General features: G+C 48.1%; 2 protein-coding genes across 6 annotated transcripts in view; one reads left to right on the forward strand and one right to left on the reverse strand.

Moving 5' to 3' along the window:
- The window catches only part of LOC143211363 (zwei Ig domain protein zig-8), a 250,324-nt gene extending 234,557 nt beyond the window's left edge, over positions 1–15,767 (forward strand). The window contains exons 8-9 of the transcript XR_013009444.1: positions 1–7,461; positions 7,536–15,767. The exon at positions 1–7,461 is cut by the window's left edge and continues 70,307 nt beyond it. The gene's annotated coding sequence lies outside the window, so the exon portion shown is untranslated. The remainder of the gene's footprint in view (positions 7,462–7,535) is intronic.
- The window catches only part of LOC143211361 (zwei Ig domain protein zig-8), a 109,713-nt gene that overhangs the window by 66,837 nt on the left and 25,972 nt on the right, over positions 1–16,904 (reverse strand). For all 5 annotated transcript variants that reach the window (XM_076428958.1, XM_076428957.1, XM_076428959.1 and 2 more), the window contains exon 2: positions 10,194–10,372. In XM_076428958.1, the coding sequence (XP_076285073.1) occupies positions 10,194–10,372 (179 nt within the window). The remainder of the gene's footprint in view (positions 1–10,193; positions 10,373–16,904) is intronic.

Consider the following 16,904-nt stretch of genomic DNA (forward strand, 5'->3'; position numbering starts at 1 on the left):
AATTCGAGAATTCTGCAAACCTGCGGCTGTCGGCCGCGGTGCCAGGGCTTGAAATTTTTAATTCTAATTTTCCCGTCTTAATTGTCCAGTTTCCATTCCCTGCCGTTTTCAAAAACTTTCTCATTGCGAGCGCTTCTGTTGAAACTACGTTTCGCCGGCCATTAAAAGCGACGGAACTTTCTGTTTGGAAATTCGCTGGGACGTGCCACCGCGGAAGAAAAGCTTCTCGCGATGCTTTTCCTCGAAGAGAATCAACGATTCATACTGCTTCTCTGTCCCGTTTTCTTGATCGACGATGTTTCTTCGTTCGAAATAACGGGCACGCGATCGATAGGCTTCGTTTGTCACGGGGTGGCCGCCGAACAAAACAATTAGATGGCCTCTCGGATGAATTTGTCGGCAGGCCACGGCGAGAGAAAGCTTCCAGGGAGCAAAGTATCAACTGCCCAGATGGCAGCGACGTTTCTACACACATACACACCGTTCCAGAGTTTAATTGGTGAGTCTAGAATTTTTCCTTGCAGGTCATTCTTCGCGATCGAAGTCACGTTTTCCGTTGATCACCGCCTTTATCGATCTCTCCCTCTCTCTCTCTCTTTCCCTCTCCTGGAAAGGAGGCAACACAGCCGGGAATAAAACTGAAAATTCGGTATTAAATTCCTGGCGCGAGCCATAATTGGACACTTTGCGGGACGCGCGAAACGATTTACGGGGTAGCTCGTCAGGAGAATTCGCCGAACAACAGGACAAGAGAACGGAAATAATAAATTCGCGCCGATGGAAATTGTGAAACGATAGGCAGCCGCGTCGTTCGGACGCTGGCGAAATTTGTTTCGCTAATGAACCGAAGCCTCGATAGACCGAATAACCGGGCCCGTCATCTCCAATAATCGAAGGCTCGCTTTGCATAGACCCCGTTGTAATTTGTATTTTCATGGAATTCGGGCAATCCTAGCGTTTTCGTCTGCCGCGCCCGCGTAATTTCCTCGCTGACGGATATCTGAGCACGATTTAATTAATAATTAATCGATACGTCGTTAACAGTCGCGAAGAGATCAACGGGGCCAACGAAAGACGTCGTTTTCGTACGTTCCGCGAGCGAAACGCGGGCAAAGTGGAAATGGCAGGCAGCTTAATTAAGTTTGGTGCAATTAAAATTGCATCCGCGGCAAAATTATACTGTTTCTCGCGATCTTATAATTGTGCGTTTTATTAGCATATTTTCCACCGCGTCCGCGACTCGATTTGTTCGTGTTCTTTCAGTAGTTAGCATCGAAATGAGATCCCCTTTGATTAAACGCGCGGCTCGGAGGATTCTATAGCGCTTGCAGGCTTCATTGTTAACCATGGTAAATTAATACGCAGCATGTTACACGATGCAGTCGATTCGGACAGCCAGTGTGATACAACTGACACATTCTAACAAAGTCTACCATCGCATAGTCTGGAAGCAGATTTCGTCAGCCATGGGCTGACAGCCGAAACAATCGAACGATGTCTACGATACCAATTCGTGGCAGACATTATGCGATCTGCTTTCCGTTCAATTATCAATATCGCTTCGTGCAAAAATCGCTTCATTTCAAAAAGTATCAACGTTGCAGAATTCACAACAATTCGGCCGCCAGTTTTCTAAAGCTCTGTAAAACCGATCCGGACCCATATGTCCAGGATTTTGTAACGAAAAAATCTGCCCGGCAAGGGAAAGTAACGAGGCAGGTAATTTATCTGGTCGGACAAGCAAAATGGTTTTCGCTCGAAACATATTCGGTTTGATGGTCCTTTTTTTCATCAACCCTTCGTTCGATCGAGGCCGTATCCATTGGGTCTGACAATTGACTAAGGCTTTGTTTTATAGATTGCTGATCGCGGACTCGGTCGCTCGCTCGTTTTTCGACTATCGAACGGAATTCTACAATTTCAGCACGGGAACCGGAATAGCCTGGCTCCCGCGAAAGAAATGTAACCAGAGGAAAAGACTACCAATTAAGCGTCTGTTTCTTTGAGCTTCGTTAAGTAACGTTTTGCAGGGTAAGAGTCGGGAAGAAATGTCATCGCGTAAACGAGAGCGGTGGATATAATTCACTTTTGCGAAATTAAGTCTGCAATTTGCCGGGAGGACCTTCATTAGTATTTATTTAATATGGCACGGACTCCCTTTTTCGGAATACACTTTATTTTGAAGGTGTCGATGGCTCCAGCAAGTAGAAGGTTAAATATTTGTTAAAACGTTCATTCAATTTGTCCTCTCGAGTGAACGTACTCATATATTTTCTCTCGCTAGACCCGTCACGTTAGTGCGTTAGGAGGAGAAGCATGAATATCTAACCAAATTTCGTGAGGTAAATCGTGAACGGCGGAGATCTATTTCGCTTTCAGACCCATCGACGTCGCCAAGCCCTCGAAATCCAAAGCTAGTCCAGCGAGCAGACTTTTATCTCGAGACTCAACCTCTCTCTCCCATTTTTAAAGCTTCGCGGAGGACAGACTCGAGACTGTTCGCACTTTGAACTCGTCCGTTGGTCTCGGGAACCCTTCGAGACATTTTTTCCCGTAACCTTCTCCTTGACGAGAAGAGATTTTGCTTTCGCGAGAAAACGAGACAATTCTCGAATTCGAAATATTGTATAGCACGGGATTGCAAGCGAGCTGCCCTGCGAACGGAGGGATCCCTTTTTCCTTTCCCCTTTCCCTTTCCTCTTTCCGTCAAAGGGGAAGGACGAATTCGTTCGAGTGCTTGGGGGCGGGTGACTTGCGAAAGGGAGAGGAAAGTCGAAATCTTAGTCTCAAAGCCTGAAATCTCATCTTCCGACGGTCGCGAGCGTCAAACAGTTCCCACGGAGCAGCGCTTTACAGCTTTTTCCAACCAGTCGAGTTTATCTCCTCTCTGGCTGTGACACGTCGCGCGTCGCGTCGCCTCGCCGTGCCGCCGGCTCTCCTCGGAGCTCCCGCGACTAACTTGTTCCCGGAACGAGCCACCTTTCTCGGAAATTGTGCGCTCCATGATGGAAAATGTGTCTGCAGTGCCCCCCGTACAGTTCGAATTCTTCGCGAGATTAAATTCTAACACCGACAATGCCCCTCGAATATTTATTGCACCCGCCAACGATTCCCAAATCGCCCAATCCATCCTCTAGAAATTTAGCGAACATTTGCGGATCTCATTCGGGGCGATCGAATACTGCTGTAGAACTAAATCGGCATTTTACTAATATTTTACGAATTTACTAGATGTGTATATAAATGATATCTCGTAAAATAGTAAATCTACAATTTAAAATTACAGCTTAGCGAATAATCGAGTTTTCCGTAGAACGAGCATGAAATTCGACGGTTTTTATGTTTTCCAGAAAGGTGGCAATCTCGTTACGCGTCGAGAGAGTGATCAAAGCGTACCGGAGGTAATAACGGAGCATCGAAAAAATAATTTCACAGCGGAGGGCACCGGAATAGCAGGATTCCTCGAAACGGGGAATCGCGAGGATCGCTTTCCGCGCGAAATAACTCGCGTTCGCCTGGTAGAAGGAGAAGAAAAGGTTTCCTGGGACGGTGCAATAACGCAGTCGGTAGGGGTGGCTAATTCTTATCGTCCGAAGAGGGTCGGCGAGGGTGGCGGGGCGTCGTCGGAATTTTAATTACGTAAGGGACGGCTGGAAGAAAGGCGCGAAAGCTTGGGAGGAGGCTTTTTTCATTAAGATTACACTCGACCGAGTGCGCTCGCGCTCTCTAAACAAAATGTTCGTTTTCCTGTTACGTCGTCGTCGTCGTCGTCGTCGTCGTCGTCCTCGTCGTCGAGAGGGCGGACAAGGACGAAACAAAACTATCCGAGACGCGGCGAAGCAAGACGGCGCGGCGAGGGGAAAAAGACCGTCAGAGGAAGAAAGGGGCAGGAGAATGGCCCGGTATAAAACAGAGGGAAAGTAGCCAGGCATTTCAAAGATGAGAGACCACTTTGCGCTTAGAAGGAACTCTTTTACTTTCACGGCTTACTAAATGCGCGAGGTATGCTCGAAGGAGGTACGGGCTTCCAGCGCGAAGAATGGAAAGAGGGAGGAAACGAACTAGAGAGGGGGTGAAAAAGCGAGACCGAGAACAAGGATGGAAGAATAGCGAAAGCGGAGGCCACCTGTCCCGAAACCACCGACGATTCAACTCGCGGTGATTTGGGGAATGCGTCCAACATTTAGCCCCCGAGACAACATAATTTAATTAACGGTCGGACATATTATTCGGCAATTAACGGTTGGGAGAAAAATAGAACAGAGTCAACAACAAATTGGAACTTCGCTGCGGCCGCGATTTGTTAGAAATTCATTGGACGTTTATGGTCGAATGCTCGATATTATGTGCCATAATGAAATGCGATTTAATTAAATGTTCAACAGAGAGACACTGTCCGAGAGTATTTCGATGGTTGTTGGCGCAGTGTTGAGAGAACGCTGAACGCGTGAAAATGCTATCGGATTCATAGTCGGATTTGATTCCGTAATTTTTTCACGTACTCGCCGGGATCTTTCCGCGCGGGGAACGTGACAAATGATTCGCGTCGCTTTCAAATCGAGACCCGGAAACCGCACCATTTTATGTGCGCTTTTTTTTTATCGCGCCGCTAGAGAATTCGCTCCCGTTCTTTTTCCCCCGGCCAAGTATACATTCAGCGGCGCGGCGTGTACCGGACACGATCGAACGGTATCGCGAATTTTTCGGCCGGTCAGGACGCGTACGCGTGCGCTTGCGCGTGCCGGTGCAAATCTGTCCCAAAAGTTCCGAGTTTTTGTCCGATTATTCGCGCCGAAAGCCGGTTTAACCGGTGCGCTACGTCAACCCGAAATCCCGTCCCCGGGAAATGACGGTGTAAACTTTCGAATGTAAAAATCGCCCTCTGCAAAAACGGGAGAAAAAAAGAGCAACAACGAAAGCGCGCGCGAGTTATTGTCGCCGTATTATCCGGAAAGGAAATTGCAATCGTACGAACGATTGATATTCGTGATTTTCAATTTGCGAAATTGAAATCGGAACGATATTCGCGTCGAATATTGCGCACCCGAAAGATTTTCTATTCGGTCTCGGAATAATGCGGTGATTCCAAAATAAATTCCCTCGGGCCGTTCACACATAACTCTGCTTACAGCCGGTGAACGCGCCGAATATCAGTTAAAAGGGACGCGTACTACATTCGGAAATAATCAGACGAGATGCTGCCGTTTTTTCGAACCCTTTCCAATCGACTTCGTACCACTGATTCCACTGAAAAAAGAAATTCATGGTAGAGTCCAGAATAAATAGCGACGTTATCCTTCTTTCGAGTTGTTCCGCGGCAGCCAACAACGCGTCATTAACAGCCCGATCCGGCGATAACAAAATGGTCGTTTCGGTACGAGGATTCGATTGGGCTGGGCGGTTCGCGACTGACAAACGAGGAAAAGACGAGAGGTCGAGGGTCCGTGGAGCACATTCCATTTCCCGTCGGCTGATTATCAGGCAGCGGCGGTCGGTTTTTCGAAACGGAACGAAACGAAAATTAATCGTATGTACCGGCCGGCTGAACGATAAATAATGCACGCCCGGAATTCGCGGTCGTTGCATTTATACGGTAGAAACGCAACGGCGCGGCACAACACACGTTTTCGAGAGGGCTGAAACGTTTTCGAGTCTTACACGCGGCTGAATCGATCCTCGGATGGCCCGATAAGGCTCCCTTTTTCACGGCGATCCATCATGACGCCGATGTTTGGCCTGTCCGCTGGATCAACAAATCACGAGTCACTTTCAGGCAGGATCCGCGAGCCATTTCCTACGTTTTGCTCGTTTTCGGGCGCATTAGCGGGACGCGTCGCGCTTCTGCTTCTGCTTCGGCTTCGATGCTGGACACCATGGGAACCAGCGAATGGTGAATGACGCGACGCGACGCCCCGCGAACGTATCGATGGACGCTGCTAACTCTTCTCTGTCCGGGAATTTATGATCGATCGGTATTAAAAGCGTGATTCGACCGTCGACGAAGTTTGTTGCGCCCGCATTATTTATTTCCTCGATTGAGCGGACACTTTTCGGCTTTGACCCTTCCAACATGAATGCTCTCGCCCTCTAGATTCACCCATCGGTCGATTCTAGACACCGTGAAACGTCAGATATCTTTCTGATGAATTTCTGCGATGAAAGTTGTTGCGTCGTATCACTCCTCGAAAGGAAAAGTAAAAAGATACTCACGGTTAACTGCGGAATAGACGAGGGAAATAGATAGGAAACGACTTCATTAAAGGTGGCGCCACCTTAGGCTTTAATGAGGAAACCGCAGCCTCCGCTCGCGTATTCTAGATGGATTTTATTGCCGGTGCAGCTATCAGGAATTCTGCAGTCCAGGAATCCTGGTTTACGAGGCTACTGCGTAATAAAGTCATGTCTGATCCACACCGGGCCACCGTAAATTTAATTTCAAAGCCCGACGACTGATGAAGTTACGAGAATCACGTTTCAGGTGTAAAGCAGTCGGCAATCTAGTGGTGTTTCTTCACATATGATATTACATGTATAAAATATTTAATTCTATTCTTACGATTATTATGATATATTCTTACGATACTATTCTGTACTTTTAAATAGAATTATATTTCTTCGCTCTCCCTCTAACATTTTAAACGTCGAAATCCATTCGAATTCAGCAAACAGTTGTCGCGAATCGAACAATGCGATTCAGGACGGCGCGTGTCCGACCAGTGACCGACCTATACCACTGTCACCTGTCTGTCGCCATTTAACTGAACTTCTTTCACGGATGTCTGAGTGCCATTCATTTCGAATGGCACGGAAACCGAGTCGGACAGCCGGCAAACTCGTGGAAAGGAAATAGATTACCGTGCGGCATTAACTTCAAGTGTGGCTGTTTGTTCGCGATATTTCAAAAACGCGACGATCGGAATCCGGTGGCCGCGCCGCACCGTGTTTCGCATTCCGGGCCGCGCGCCGCGGTGTCGGAAACGATACGTGACAGGAACTCCTCGAGTTTTGCATAAACAGCGAGACACGCCGGCGTTTCCGGTCATCGATCAAAACCGCGGATGCGTGTGTCGCCCTGCAAGGTCAACAAATCATCAGCCACTTGACGGTGTTTGCCAAACGAATTCTTGTCACGCGGCAAGCGTCGACAAATATGTATATCCTCCCCCGTGTATACGGAAAAATAATTTTTCCGGAGTCGAACTTTTCGGTGGGCGACCGAATGGGTGGAAACAACAACACTGAAACAGTTGGCAGATAATGGGAAAGTATTTTGAAGTTCTTACTGGCATTATATAGGTGTTTACAGACGAGTTACAGATGATTACATACATTCTCCACTGTGCCTGTTACATTGTGCACGTTCAGCTGAAATGGCTCGTCTGGCCACGATTGCCTGAATCTACTCCGATAAATTGATGCGTCTCGGGCTTCTAAAAATGGCGAACTAACTTGGGAAACTTTGTATGTACCTGCTTCTACTGTCTGTTTCTATATACCATAGAGAATGTTCGTTGATCGGAATAATATTGTTTCAGTAATCGCAGTGGATGCTCGCTAAACTAAACGGATCCATTGAATTCTAAGCCGACGATTTATCTGATAGAGCGGTCTATAGCACCGAGAACGCGATAGCAAGTACACCGCACGAAAGCTAAGTGAAAACTAGCAAGCTTTGAATAGGGAAAAATTGTTGAAAACGAGTCTGGAACGAAATAAAACGAAGAGTGGCCGTCGATATTCGAACCAGTGAAATATCGATAGTTCAGGCGATACCAGCGCAAGGGCGATACGAAGCTCGCCGAAAAACGCTTGCGAATAAAAAGCTGACTCCATCGAGGCATTTATTTAACGTATTTCGAACATCCACGGTAAAAAGTGTGCGCAAATAATATCGGATTATGGGAAAGTTAATAATAACTCGAGTAAACACATTCCAAATTTATCGGAATATCATCGACGTGCTTTTAACGAATGTTTTAAATTTCCACGTTGGCCCGGTGTGTAGAGCGATAGAGGGACAGATAGAGGTACAGTGCGAGGGAGAAAGATAGATAGATAGATAGATGGATAGAGAGAGAGAGAGAGAGAGAGAGAGAGAGAGAGAGAGGCTCGTATTAATTCGAAACGAGATTACGAGCTCTCGACGGAAAGCCGAAGCCGGTCTCGGCCGAATTAACCGAACCTAATTGGAATCGACCAAACCGGCGATAAGATTCCGTGATTAACCCTCATTTAATTTTCAAATTAACTCGAGACGACCGGTGACGAGTATTAATTTCGCCGGGCGATATTCTGGACCTCCGTGGGTTGTTTGATCATAGTCGTTGCCCGATCAAACAGTGGATCGCTGTAAAAAAGCTGACCCGGCTGCGGAAAAATCAATGGAACGGATGGACCGATCGAACAGAAAATGTTGGAAAAATTGATGACGCACCCCATGCAGAGGGCGTTTGTTCTCCGGCTTTGATGCCGGCCGTTGAGAGGGGAATTTAGAAATAACAGCTCGACATTCGACAACGAGAAACGAGCGATAGCGCCGGGAACATGGCGCCGACTGGCCCTTAATCTAACGGGTATCTACGAGCAACACGAATCAACCAGACGGGATTATGGCTTGTACGCGACGATCCGTGTGTACCCGCGGGTGAAATGATTATGGTCATCGCTTAGCATAAATTCCCCGAGTTTTCTTTAATACTCCGTTTCGCCAGTGTACGCCAGCTATTTTCGAACCCACCGTACCGCCGCGCCGCGCCGCCCGTCCAACCCACCGTTTGTGCTACTTTCCACTCTTTAACTGCCTCGGATCGATTTTCAAAAGTTCTACGTCGCATGCTCCCGCGCGCGAGATTTTATCGGGAAAACCGCTGACTGCGAGGAATCGTTGATTACAGCTTCCGACACACATTTTGCAACTTCTACGCGGTGCTAGAAATCGGGTATGAAATTGAAAAAGGCGCCGACCAACGCTACCGCCAACGCGAATTAAACTGTGGACCATCGACCATCCGACTCGCTCGCCCCCGTTTGCATCTTTCATAAAACAGACTCTCTAACGAGTAATCCCAGTCCGTTTTGAATTCGTGCGAACAAATTCAGGCAGATATCGACCCGGTAAACGACAAATAAAGATAACAGGTTAGTTACTGTGGCAGGGGGTGAGGACGTAAACGATCTCCAGCTAGCAGATAGGCATCGCTTAGGTATTAACCCCGAAGGAAACACGTTGATGTCTGTGTCCCAGCGTCTCGATTTGATCGATTGTCACGAGCACGCTAGCCGGTGCTCGAACACGCCTCGGCGTCCACGTTTTCGTGCGGGCTGCTCTAATCGCTCGCAGCGTATTTATTGGTCGGTCGTTATTGCGGAAAGGACGATTTGTCATTGGAGGCCTGGTATTAATTACACGGGAACCGCCGTTTGTGGAGATAACGCGGGCAAAGGGCCGCGACGTCGTCGTCAGACGCGAGACAACCTGTTTGAATAGAAATTGGTCTACAGTCTACGGAATGAGAACCGGGGACTCGAGCAACTTCCGAAAATTAATTGCCATGACTTCCGGGACGCGCGCGCGAGTGTGTGTGTGTGTGTGTGTACGGGTATTCGCGGGTTCCCTTTGGCCCGATCCTCCCGATTACCGTGACAGCCATGCATGCCCGTGGCCCGTGGAAAATATTTGTTGGGAGAGCACGTAATCCCGGAAAAGAGCTCGCGGAATGTTTCGCCGCCCCGCGCGTCGCTTCAAACTGTTCCCGGTCTCTCGTTCTTTTCCACTCCGCACTCGGGAAAAACCAGAATCTATCTCGAAACGATGTTAACGTACACCGATATTATAACGATCGCAATCTCGGTCGTGTAAACGACTAGCGCGACGCGCAACTTTCCGCGTCCGACACGCGAAATTTCGCTGTGCAAGGTGAAGAAGTTGCCGGTGTGCTTTTTTTAAAAACTCCGGGGAATCTTTATTGGTGTTGGTTAACGAAACGTCGGCGGGGGGACAGTTACGGGGCACGGAATTTTTACGTTGTACCTTTACGATGTAACTTTTCATATCGGCCATAAAAGCTGGCATTAGTTGTCGAAAATATGGCCGGTGGGAGGAAATTTTCTTCTTCCGCGTAGCTCTCGCTCGCGTCTCGTCGGCTCTTCCCGATATCTTGCAAACTGATTCGCGGAATAGAACATCGGCTTACCACTTTGTCTCCCAGGTTTCGCACCCGGCATGGCAGATAGACTGTCTGGCCGACGAACGCGCTGACGTTCGCCGCAGTTGGTTCGAACATCGGCGCATCTCCGTCGATCGAATCGTTCCCGGCGTCGTTCGGACGACGCTGCGAGCCCTCCTTCGATATCTCACGGACCTGCACCGGCGCTGCAAGCAGAAGAACGTTTTCGTGAAATTATGTCTCGCCGGAAGGTGTCGGCGTTGTTCATTAGAACTATTAAGTTCCGAACTAGGCGAATCGATACGACGACAATGGCGGCGGCTGCTCTGTGATACGGCGAAACATGCTCGGGAATTTCGAAGGGTTACGCTCGAAAATAAATGTTATAACTCTCCAGTAATATTGTTAATAATCGCTGCGAGATTATTGCGCAAGAATTACACGGCAGAAAATTCCCACTGCAACAATTATGCGGGTACAATAAAATGCGAATGCCGGGTACGAAACGCCACGGAATTTTTCATAAGCCACGCCCCGCTGCGGGATTAAATTTATACGGACAGTCAGATCCGGATAATTGTGCAAAATTCCAAAAAGAAAAATGAAAAAAAAGAGAACAGCTGACGGCAATATTATTCCTGAATGGGGGTCAACTTTTCAAAAGTCCCGACAATTGGAACAATTGGACGTTTCCCGCGGAAATCAGCTTCGCGATAATTGCACGAAATTCCGGGAAAAGCGGCGATTTTCCAGAAACTGCGGCTCATTAAATTCATATAGAAACCTTCGGCCCGCGAGCGTTTCCGCGGGACTGTATCTGCCGGCAAAAAAGCTGACGCCATTTCTCAATACCGTCAAAACGAATGGACAACGTTTCGGTATTCGGTTTCTCATATTTTTTTGTTGCAAACTGTGCTCGTAAAAAATCTCGTAAAAACTGGAAAACGCCAGAAAATTCGGTTTTTATTGTTTTCTTGGTCAGCTTTCGAATGGTTCGATAGCGATAGAAAAACCTCTGAGGGTAGTTTTGACAATCTTAATCGACTAAAAGCGCTTTGCGTGAAATGAATTCGATGTAGTTCGTTTCTCTCTGCACAAATAGAACTCGAAAAGAGAAATCCCGAAAGAATATCTGAATTCCGGGGACCATATCGCGGGAAAGGTGGCAGGCTGCTCGAGATCGGGCAGCAAACAATTGAGCAGAAGTTTCGCGGAGAATGATCAATTTCGCGCGAAGATCCGGGCGAGGATAATGGCGGCGCGGAACCAGGAGCCAGGAGAATCTGGAGACGCGTCGCGTCGTCTGAAGGGAGCGGGTAATTTTTAAAGAGCACGCAGGCGGCTTGCGATGTTAAAGGGACACTCCGCCGGAGGGGTAGCTCGTAAGTTCTCAGTTTCTAACTCAATTGCGCGGAAGCACGTCGTCAAGAACCACACGCGTTTCCATCGTTGGCGAAACTTGCACGCAAATTCTGGACAGGAAGCCCGAGCTCTCGCTGCTGCAACCGTCTTCCAACCCCCCGGCCCCCGGGGGAATGGAAGCTCAGCACTTGCTTTCTATCCGACTAGAACCTGGCCCACGCAGCCAGATACCAGAAACCGAATGCATTACACTCGAAGAGCAGTAAACTGTTACCGGTTCTGCAAACTCGGCTCATTTCTTAAGCGGATACTTGATTATGCAACACCTTCTACGGTAGATGTATTGTACCAGTTGTGGCCATTTGTTGCACGGTTTCCTTATAGTTCACTGGTATACACTAACTGGTACAACCAATGAAAAAATAGGGCCAGAAAAATGGAGAACATATCAAAAAGAGAGTGTAGTATTAAATATACGCTCTTCTCTGCCACTTCATTCCAATCGTTCTCATGTTTTAAGTCGCGACGGATAATGGATTTGCATAGAAGATACGAAAGCATTAGGCTTTTGACCGCTTCCCTCTCCGCGGGATTATTCCCTGTTAATCTCCGCGAACGAAGTCGATCTTTCGTCTTTTTCGACTTCGTTCCATTGCTGGATATCTGGACACGTGTAAGGTAATCTCTGCGTCGCGTCGCGTCGAATAGCTGCCGGTCTATTCGGCCCGCGGCCTCGTTAGTATACCTCCGAACAGTCTCTCCATCATCATCGATCATCATCAGACCGGCCGGCGATATCCATTGGCGGTTGACAGGGATTGATCCTGCAGGAAAGTTGGTATAATAAAACCGTGTGCGCCTGGCTATTCGCTAATACACGAACCTCGGAGAGTAGTGGAAGCATCGTTCCCAACGATTCCAACAGATTTTCCAAATTAAACAAATATACCTATTGTCATTCCCGTTCCCTCCAATCTGATCGGAGATCTACAGTCAGCCCGAAAATAAAATGAAAATAATGGACCATCCACGTTCTTCCGCCAACAATTTCCCCATGACCACGCGAAAACTAAAACGAAGAAAATTCGTCGAGAGGATCGTTCATCGATCAAAGTCGAGACGCAATCGTCGAAATCGACTGAACAAGGAAACAGCGCTGGAAAACGAACAAGTCTAATTGCGTTGCCGGCTCGCTTGGTTTCCCAGGTTGATGGCGAGCGGATCGCGGCCGTATTTTCCCGCGGGTATCGAAAACGCTGCCCGATGAATTTAATTCGAATGAAGCCGAGCGTGGACGATCGGAAGCATTGGATGAAAGGAAGAACAGTGTCCGCGCGCCGCCAAGTCCTATCGAATTATCAAATAGAGAACCGAAACGGAACGAGAACCGGTGACATCGTAACTCAGGACCGTTTTCGCATAAACAAAGTTCCGGCGCGGCGCGGCGTTCCCTTTTCCAGCATATCCAACAGCGTTTGCCAGCTGCCTTCCGGTCTCGATCGGACCGGGTCGGGCCGGGTCGCGCGAACGTGTGACGAGCGAGAGCAAGCCTGCGGGGATCGGAGCTCAGAGCGCTCAGATAACAGACCGTACACACATACTCGGGCATACACTATGGCACCGCAGCTCTGCCGTAATACAAATGACCAGCTTCCCCTCGGCCACCACCATACCTCTTCCACGCCGCGCCGTGGCCTTTTCCCACCGCTGCACTGATAACTCCAGATTAATTGACAAAAAGCAGAGGCCGCGAGTACGGATGACGGCACCGCGAAAATCGTCCTGCGCCGGAACTGGCCTGGATCCCTCTTTATTCCATTCCCGTTGCCCCAGGAAATGGGGTCGGGATTGAAGAGTAACAAGTTTACAGAACGGGAATACGCAAACCGTGGAGTTTCGAGGTCGAGAATAGCTGGATATCATTTTTTCGCGCGAGTCAAGGATCCTCCCGCACGTTCCGCTCCCTGCGGAATTTTGGTAAACCGGTAATCAAATAGAGCATTCCCCCGCAACCCATTTTCCCCGTGAAGAATGAATGCCTTTATCGCTAATCTATTTTAGTTATTATCGGACTGCGGATTTTACGCGTTTATGCAGAAAATCGGCGAGGAGGTGAATTACTCGTGCTGCGATTACTAGACATATATACAACAAACCACAGACTAACACAGAAATGCATTTTATCATCAACCATAAAAATAAGCCAGTCCAGTAACATCGGGAAGTTGGTTAAAAATCAATTGTAAAATTTGTACCGGACAGACAAACAGACAGACAGACCAGACAGTGAGCTAGAATTCGCAGAACTAGCGAGTCCCGAGTTAAATCGGTCCGGTGAAAGTTTCGCATTACATCGAAATCGAATTACGCCGAATTGTGTCCATAAGAGGTTCAGAGCGGTGGAACCGTAGAGCGCAGCCGCCTCGGGAATATTCGGGTGAAACGTGGAGTCGTGAAATTCGCGAAAATTTCATCGCGTGCGGGATAGAGAAAAACCTGCGGTTGCGCGGCGGTTTAACGGTGCGCTCGTCCTGGTTTAATTGCTGGTGCGATAACCGGGGGCGATATTCGCGGGGCATAATTCGTCTAAGCGAGGCCTCGCCGCCAATGGGGGACGAAACGAAACGCAGCGCAGCGAGAGAGTGCTCGGGGTGACAACGGCCTCGCCTCGCAGCGTTGTTCCAGCCTCTGAGGGTCTGCATGTTACGAGAGAAATGCGGAGAAAGATGCTGCCTCGATGGGGGCTGTAAAACGTCCAAAGAAAAATAGCCCGCGGCTTGCGGCGCCCAGAGAAAGAGAGAAAGAGAAGGACGAGGAACATCCTCGGTTTTACGGGCACTCGCGTCCGGTTTATAATATTATAAAGCAGTGGAAAAACCGGTCGTCGTCGGCGTCGTCTAGGCAGCCTTTTTTCCGCCTGGAGCGCCGCGCCGCACGAAAACGCAGAAACGGCCGCTGCCTTGTCGGACAGAACACCAGCCGGACGCGTGCTTTTGACGAAGATCCTCCGCGAACAAGGCGGACGAGATGTCTTCCGCGAAAATTACGAGCAGCGAGTGGAAATATAATGTGGTTTCAATTTCAGTTTTTACTATGGCCGCGGTTTTTCGTGGCGCTCCGCTATTACGCGCGAGGTAAAGACCGCGCGATCATTTCTTAAATAATCAGTTGTATTTTTTAAACGTTCTCGCGCGTCCTCCCACAGAATTTCGCTCGCGTGTCGGAATTTAAAAGGAGATTGTATTAATATTGATATTATACGAGTCCGGAGGACGTCAGGTCGCCGGTGAAAAATTCAGCGCTGCGTTCCAGTCGATCCAGTCCATCGACACCATCAAAGTTCACGCGACAATATCGTGTACCACACACACATACACTCATAATCCATGTAATCTCAATACAGACTAAATTTACACACTAAATTAATTTAAATGAATTATTGTAGACTAAAGTCTCCACACTTCGCGTTCAACTAAACTCGTTAACTATCGTCTCTATGGATTCAGTTAACAACATAATTCCACAGCACCAAAAATTGTGTATATTCGCACGAATCTCTGTAGAATGGACCAGATCAGTCAATAATGTAACTGCATTCCTCTGTTATTTTATGAATAATTGGATATTAAATACGCACCGCCGAATACTGGGCATACAATAATTAACACAAAGGGCAGTGATCGAATTCCTACGAATTCCTACATCGGATCGAATTCCTACGCAATCAATACTACGAAGGAATTCTCCCGCAATGAGTAAAATGTATTATTTGGTGTCCGATAAGGATTGAACTTGTATTATACTATTCATGCCTATACAGTCCACAGCAGGACTCTAGGCGGGTTGCGCTCGACTACTGGCAGTATACCTGAAAAGGTTGTTATGACAGACAAAAAACGCGCACCGATCACCTCTGAACCGGCCGATTATTAACAACCACCGCGCTCCGACAACTTCAACCCCGACAGATGGACAACACGTGCGAGTGTGTGACAAACCGATGGGACATACACACATAATTTTGTATATTAAGATTATACTATAATATTATACATACATCAGGTGAACTTTCAATTCTGAAAGTCATCCAGAATTTGAACTAATAATGGAAAAATCATGCGAATAGAATGAGTTGTCGTTAGGTCGTGGAGGGGGCGGAGAGCACGCATACGAAAATCCAGGAGTAGTCTTTCAAAATTGAAAGCTCACCTTATAAGATATGTATGACCAGAATGAGACCTTGTTTTCTCTTTATCCCCACAATGTGTTTACAAAAAAAAAATAAACAGACGTCGCGCCGGAACAGGCTTACGTTGCCGCGGAGCGTACAAGAATACGGAAAATTCAATACAGTATTAGCAATAGTTTTTTGCGAATATCTCGAAAACTAAATGCGGCACCCCTATATGTAAAAAGGAAAAAGTTGTTGAAAATTTGTAGCTGCATAACATATTTAAATTACATCAAAATCGGAGAGGAGAGTGCCTCTTTCTAAATAATTACCGCGCCTTTTTCTTATCACAACTGCGAAGAATTCGCCACGTAATAACGCTTCAATTTTCTCACATTGTTAGGAGATTAAATGAAGCGCGAAAGTGGTTGATGCAGACCGTCATCCCAGCCGTTTCGAATGACACGCCGCGTTACAACGGAACGGCACGCGTACACGACGTGCCACGACGGAAGTACACAGGCGAGCCAGAAGGAATTAATAATTGAGGATATCAGAGGCGGTCGGTAACCGGCCGAAGGAAAGTGAAATTTCCCGCGACGATGGCAGAAACACGATGTAAACAGCGAGAGCTGTTCGTCACGCTGAAGAACACCACGTGCTCGACACGTGTGCTGTTTGCCCACGCAATGGTCGTTCTGCACGCATCGCGGGGTACATCCCATTGCGTCGAGCCGCGTTACGGATTATAAACGTCGCGTAATTCGTGCCGGGAAACGAAGAGAAAGTGAGAGAGAGAGAGAGAAAGAGAGCCAGAGAGCAGACGCGCACTCCTGACGAAGTGAAATTTGCCAGTCACGGCACATTATGCCCCGCGTAAATATGACGTTTGCCCGCGGTGGAATCATAGTTGGCAGCCCAGGCGGAGCTAGACGCAACCCTTTTCCACTGTCGCGCGATTCCGCGTGTACGTTTCTTCCTCGCGTGTGCTCGTTACCGTTCCCCATCCGCCCCCTCAATTCAGAAAAATTCAAGTCTCCGCCTCTCGCGCCGCGAAGAAAAATGAAAAATATATTCCCGGCTACTCGCGGAATTGCCGCGGGAATTAACTGCCTCGCGGAACCGACGTAACGAGCAATTTTTCCCGTCTATTCCAGCCTCTGCCCCCTTCCCCTTCCCCCTCCCACTGTGAATATTGTTATTCG

The sequence above is a fragment of the Lasioglossum baleicum genome, chromosome 8 (assembly GCF_051020765.1).
Source record: "Lasioglossum baleicum chromosome 8, iyLasBale1, whole genome shotgun sequence".
NCBI lineage: Eukaryota > Metazoa > Arthropoda > Insecta > Hymenoptera > Halictidae > Lasioglossum > Lasioglossum baleicum.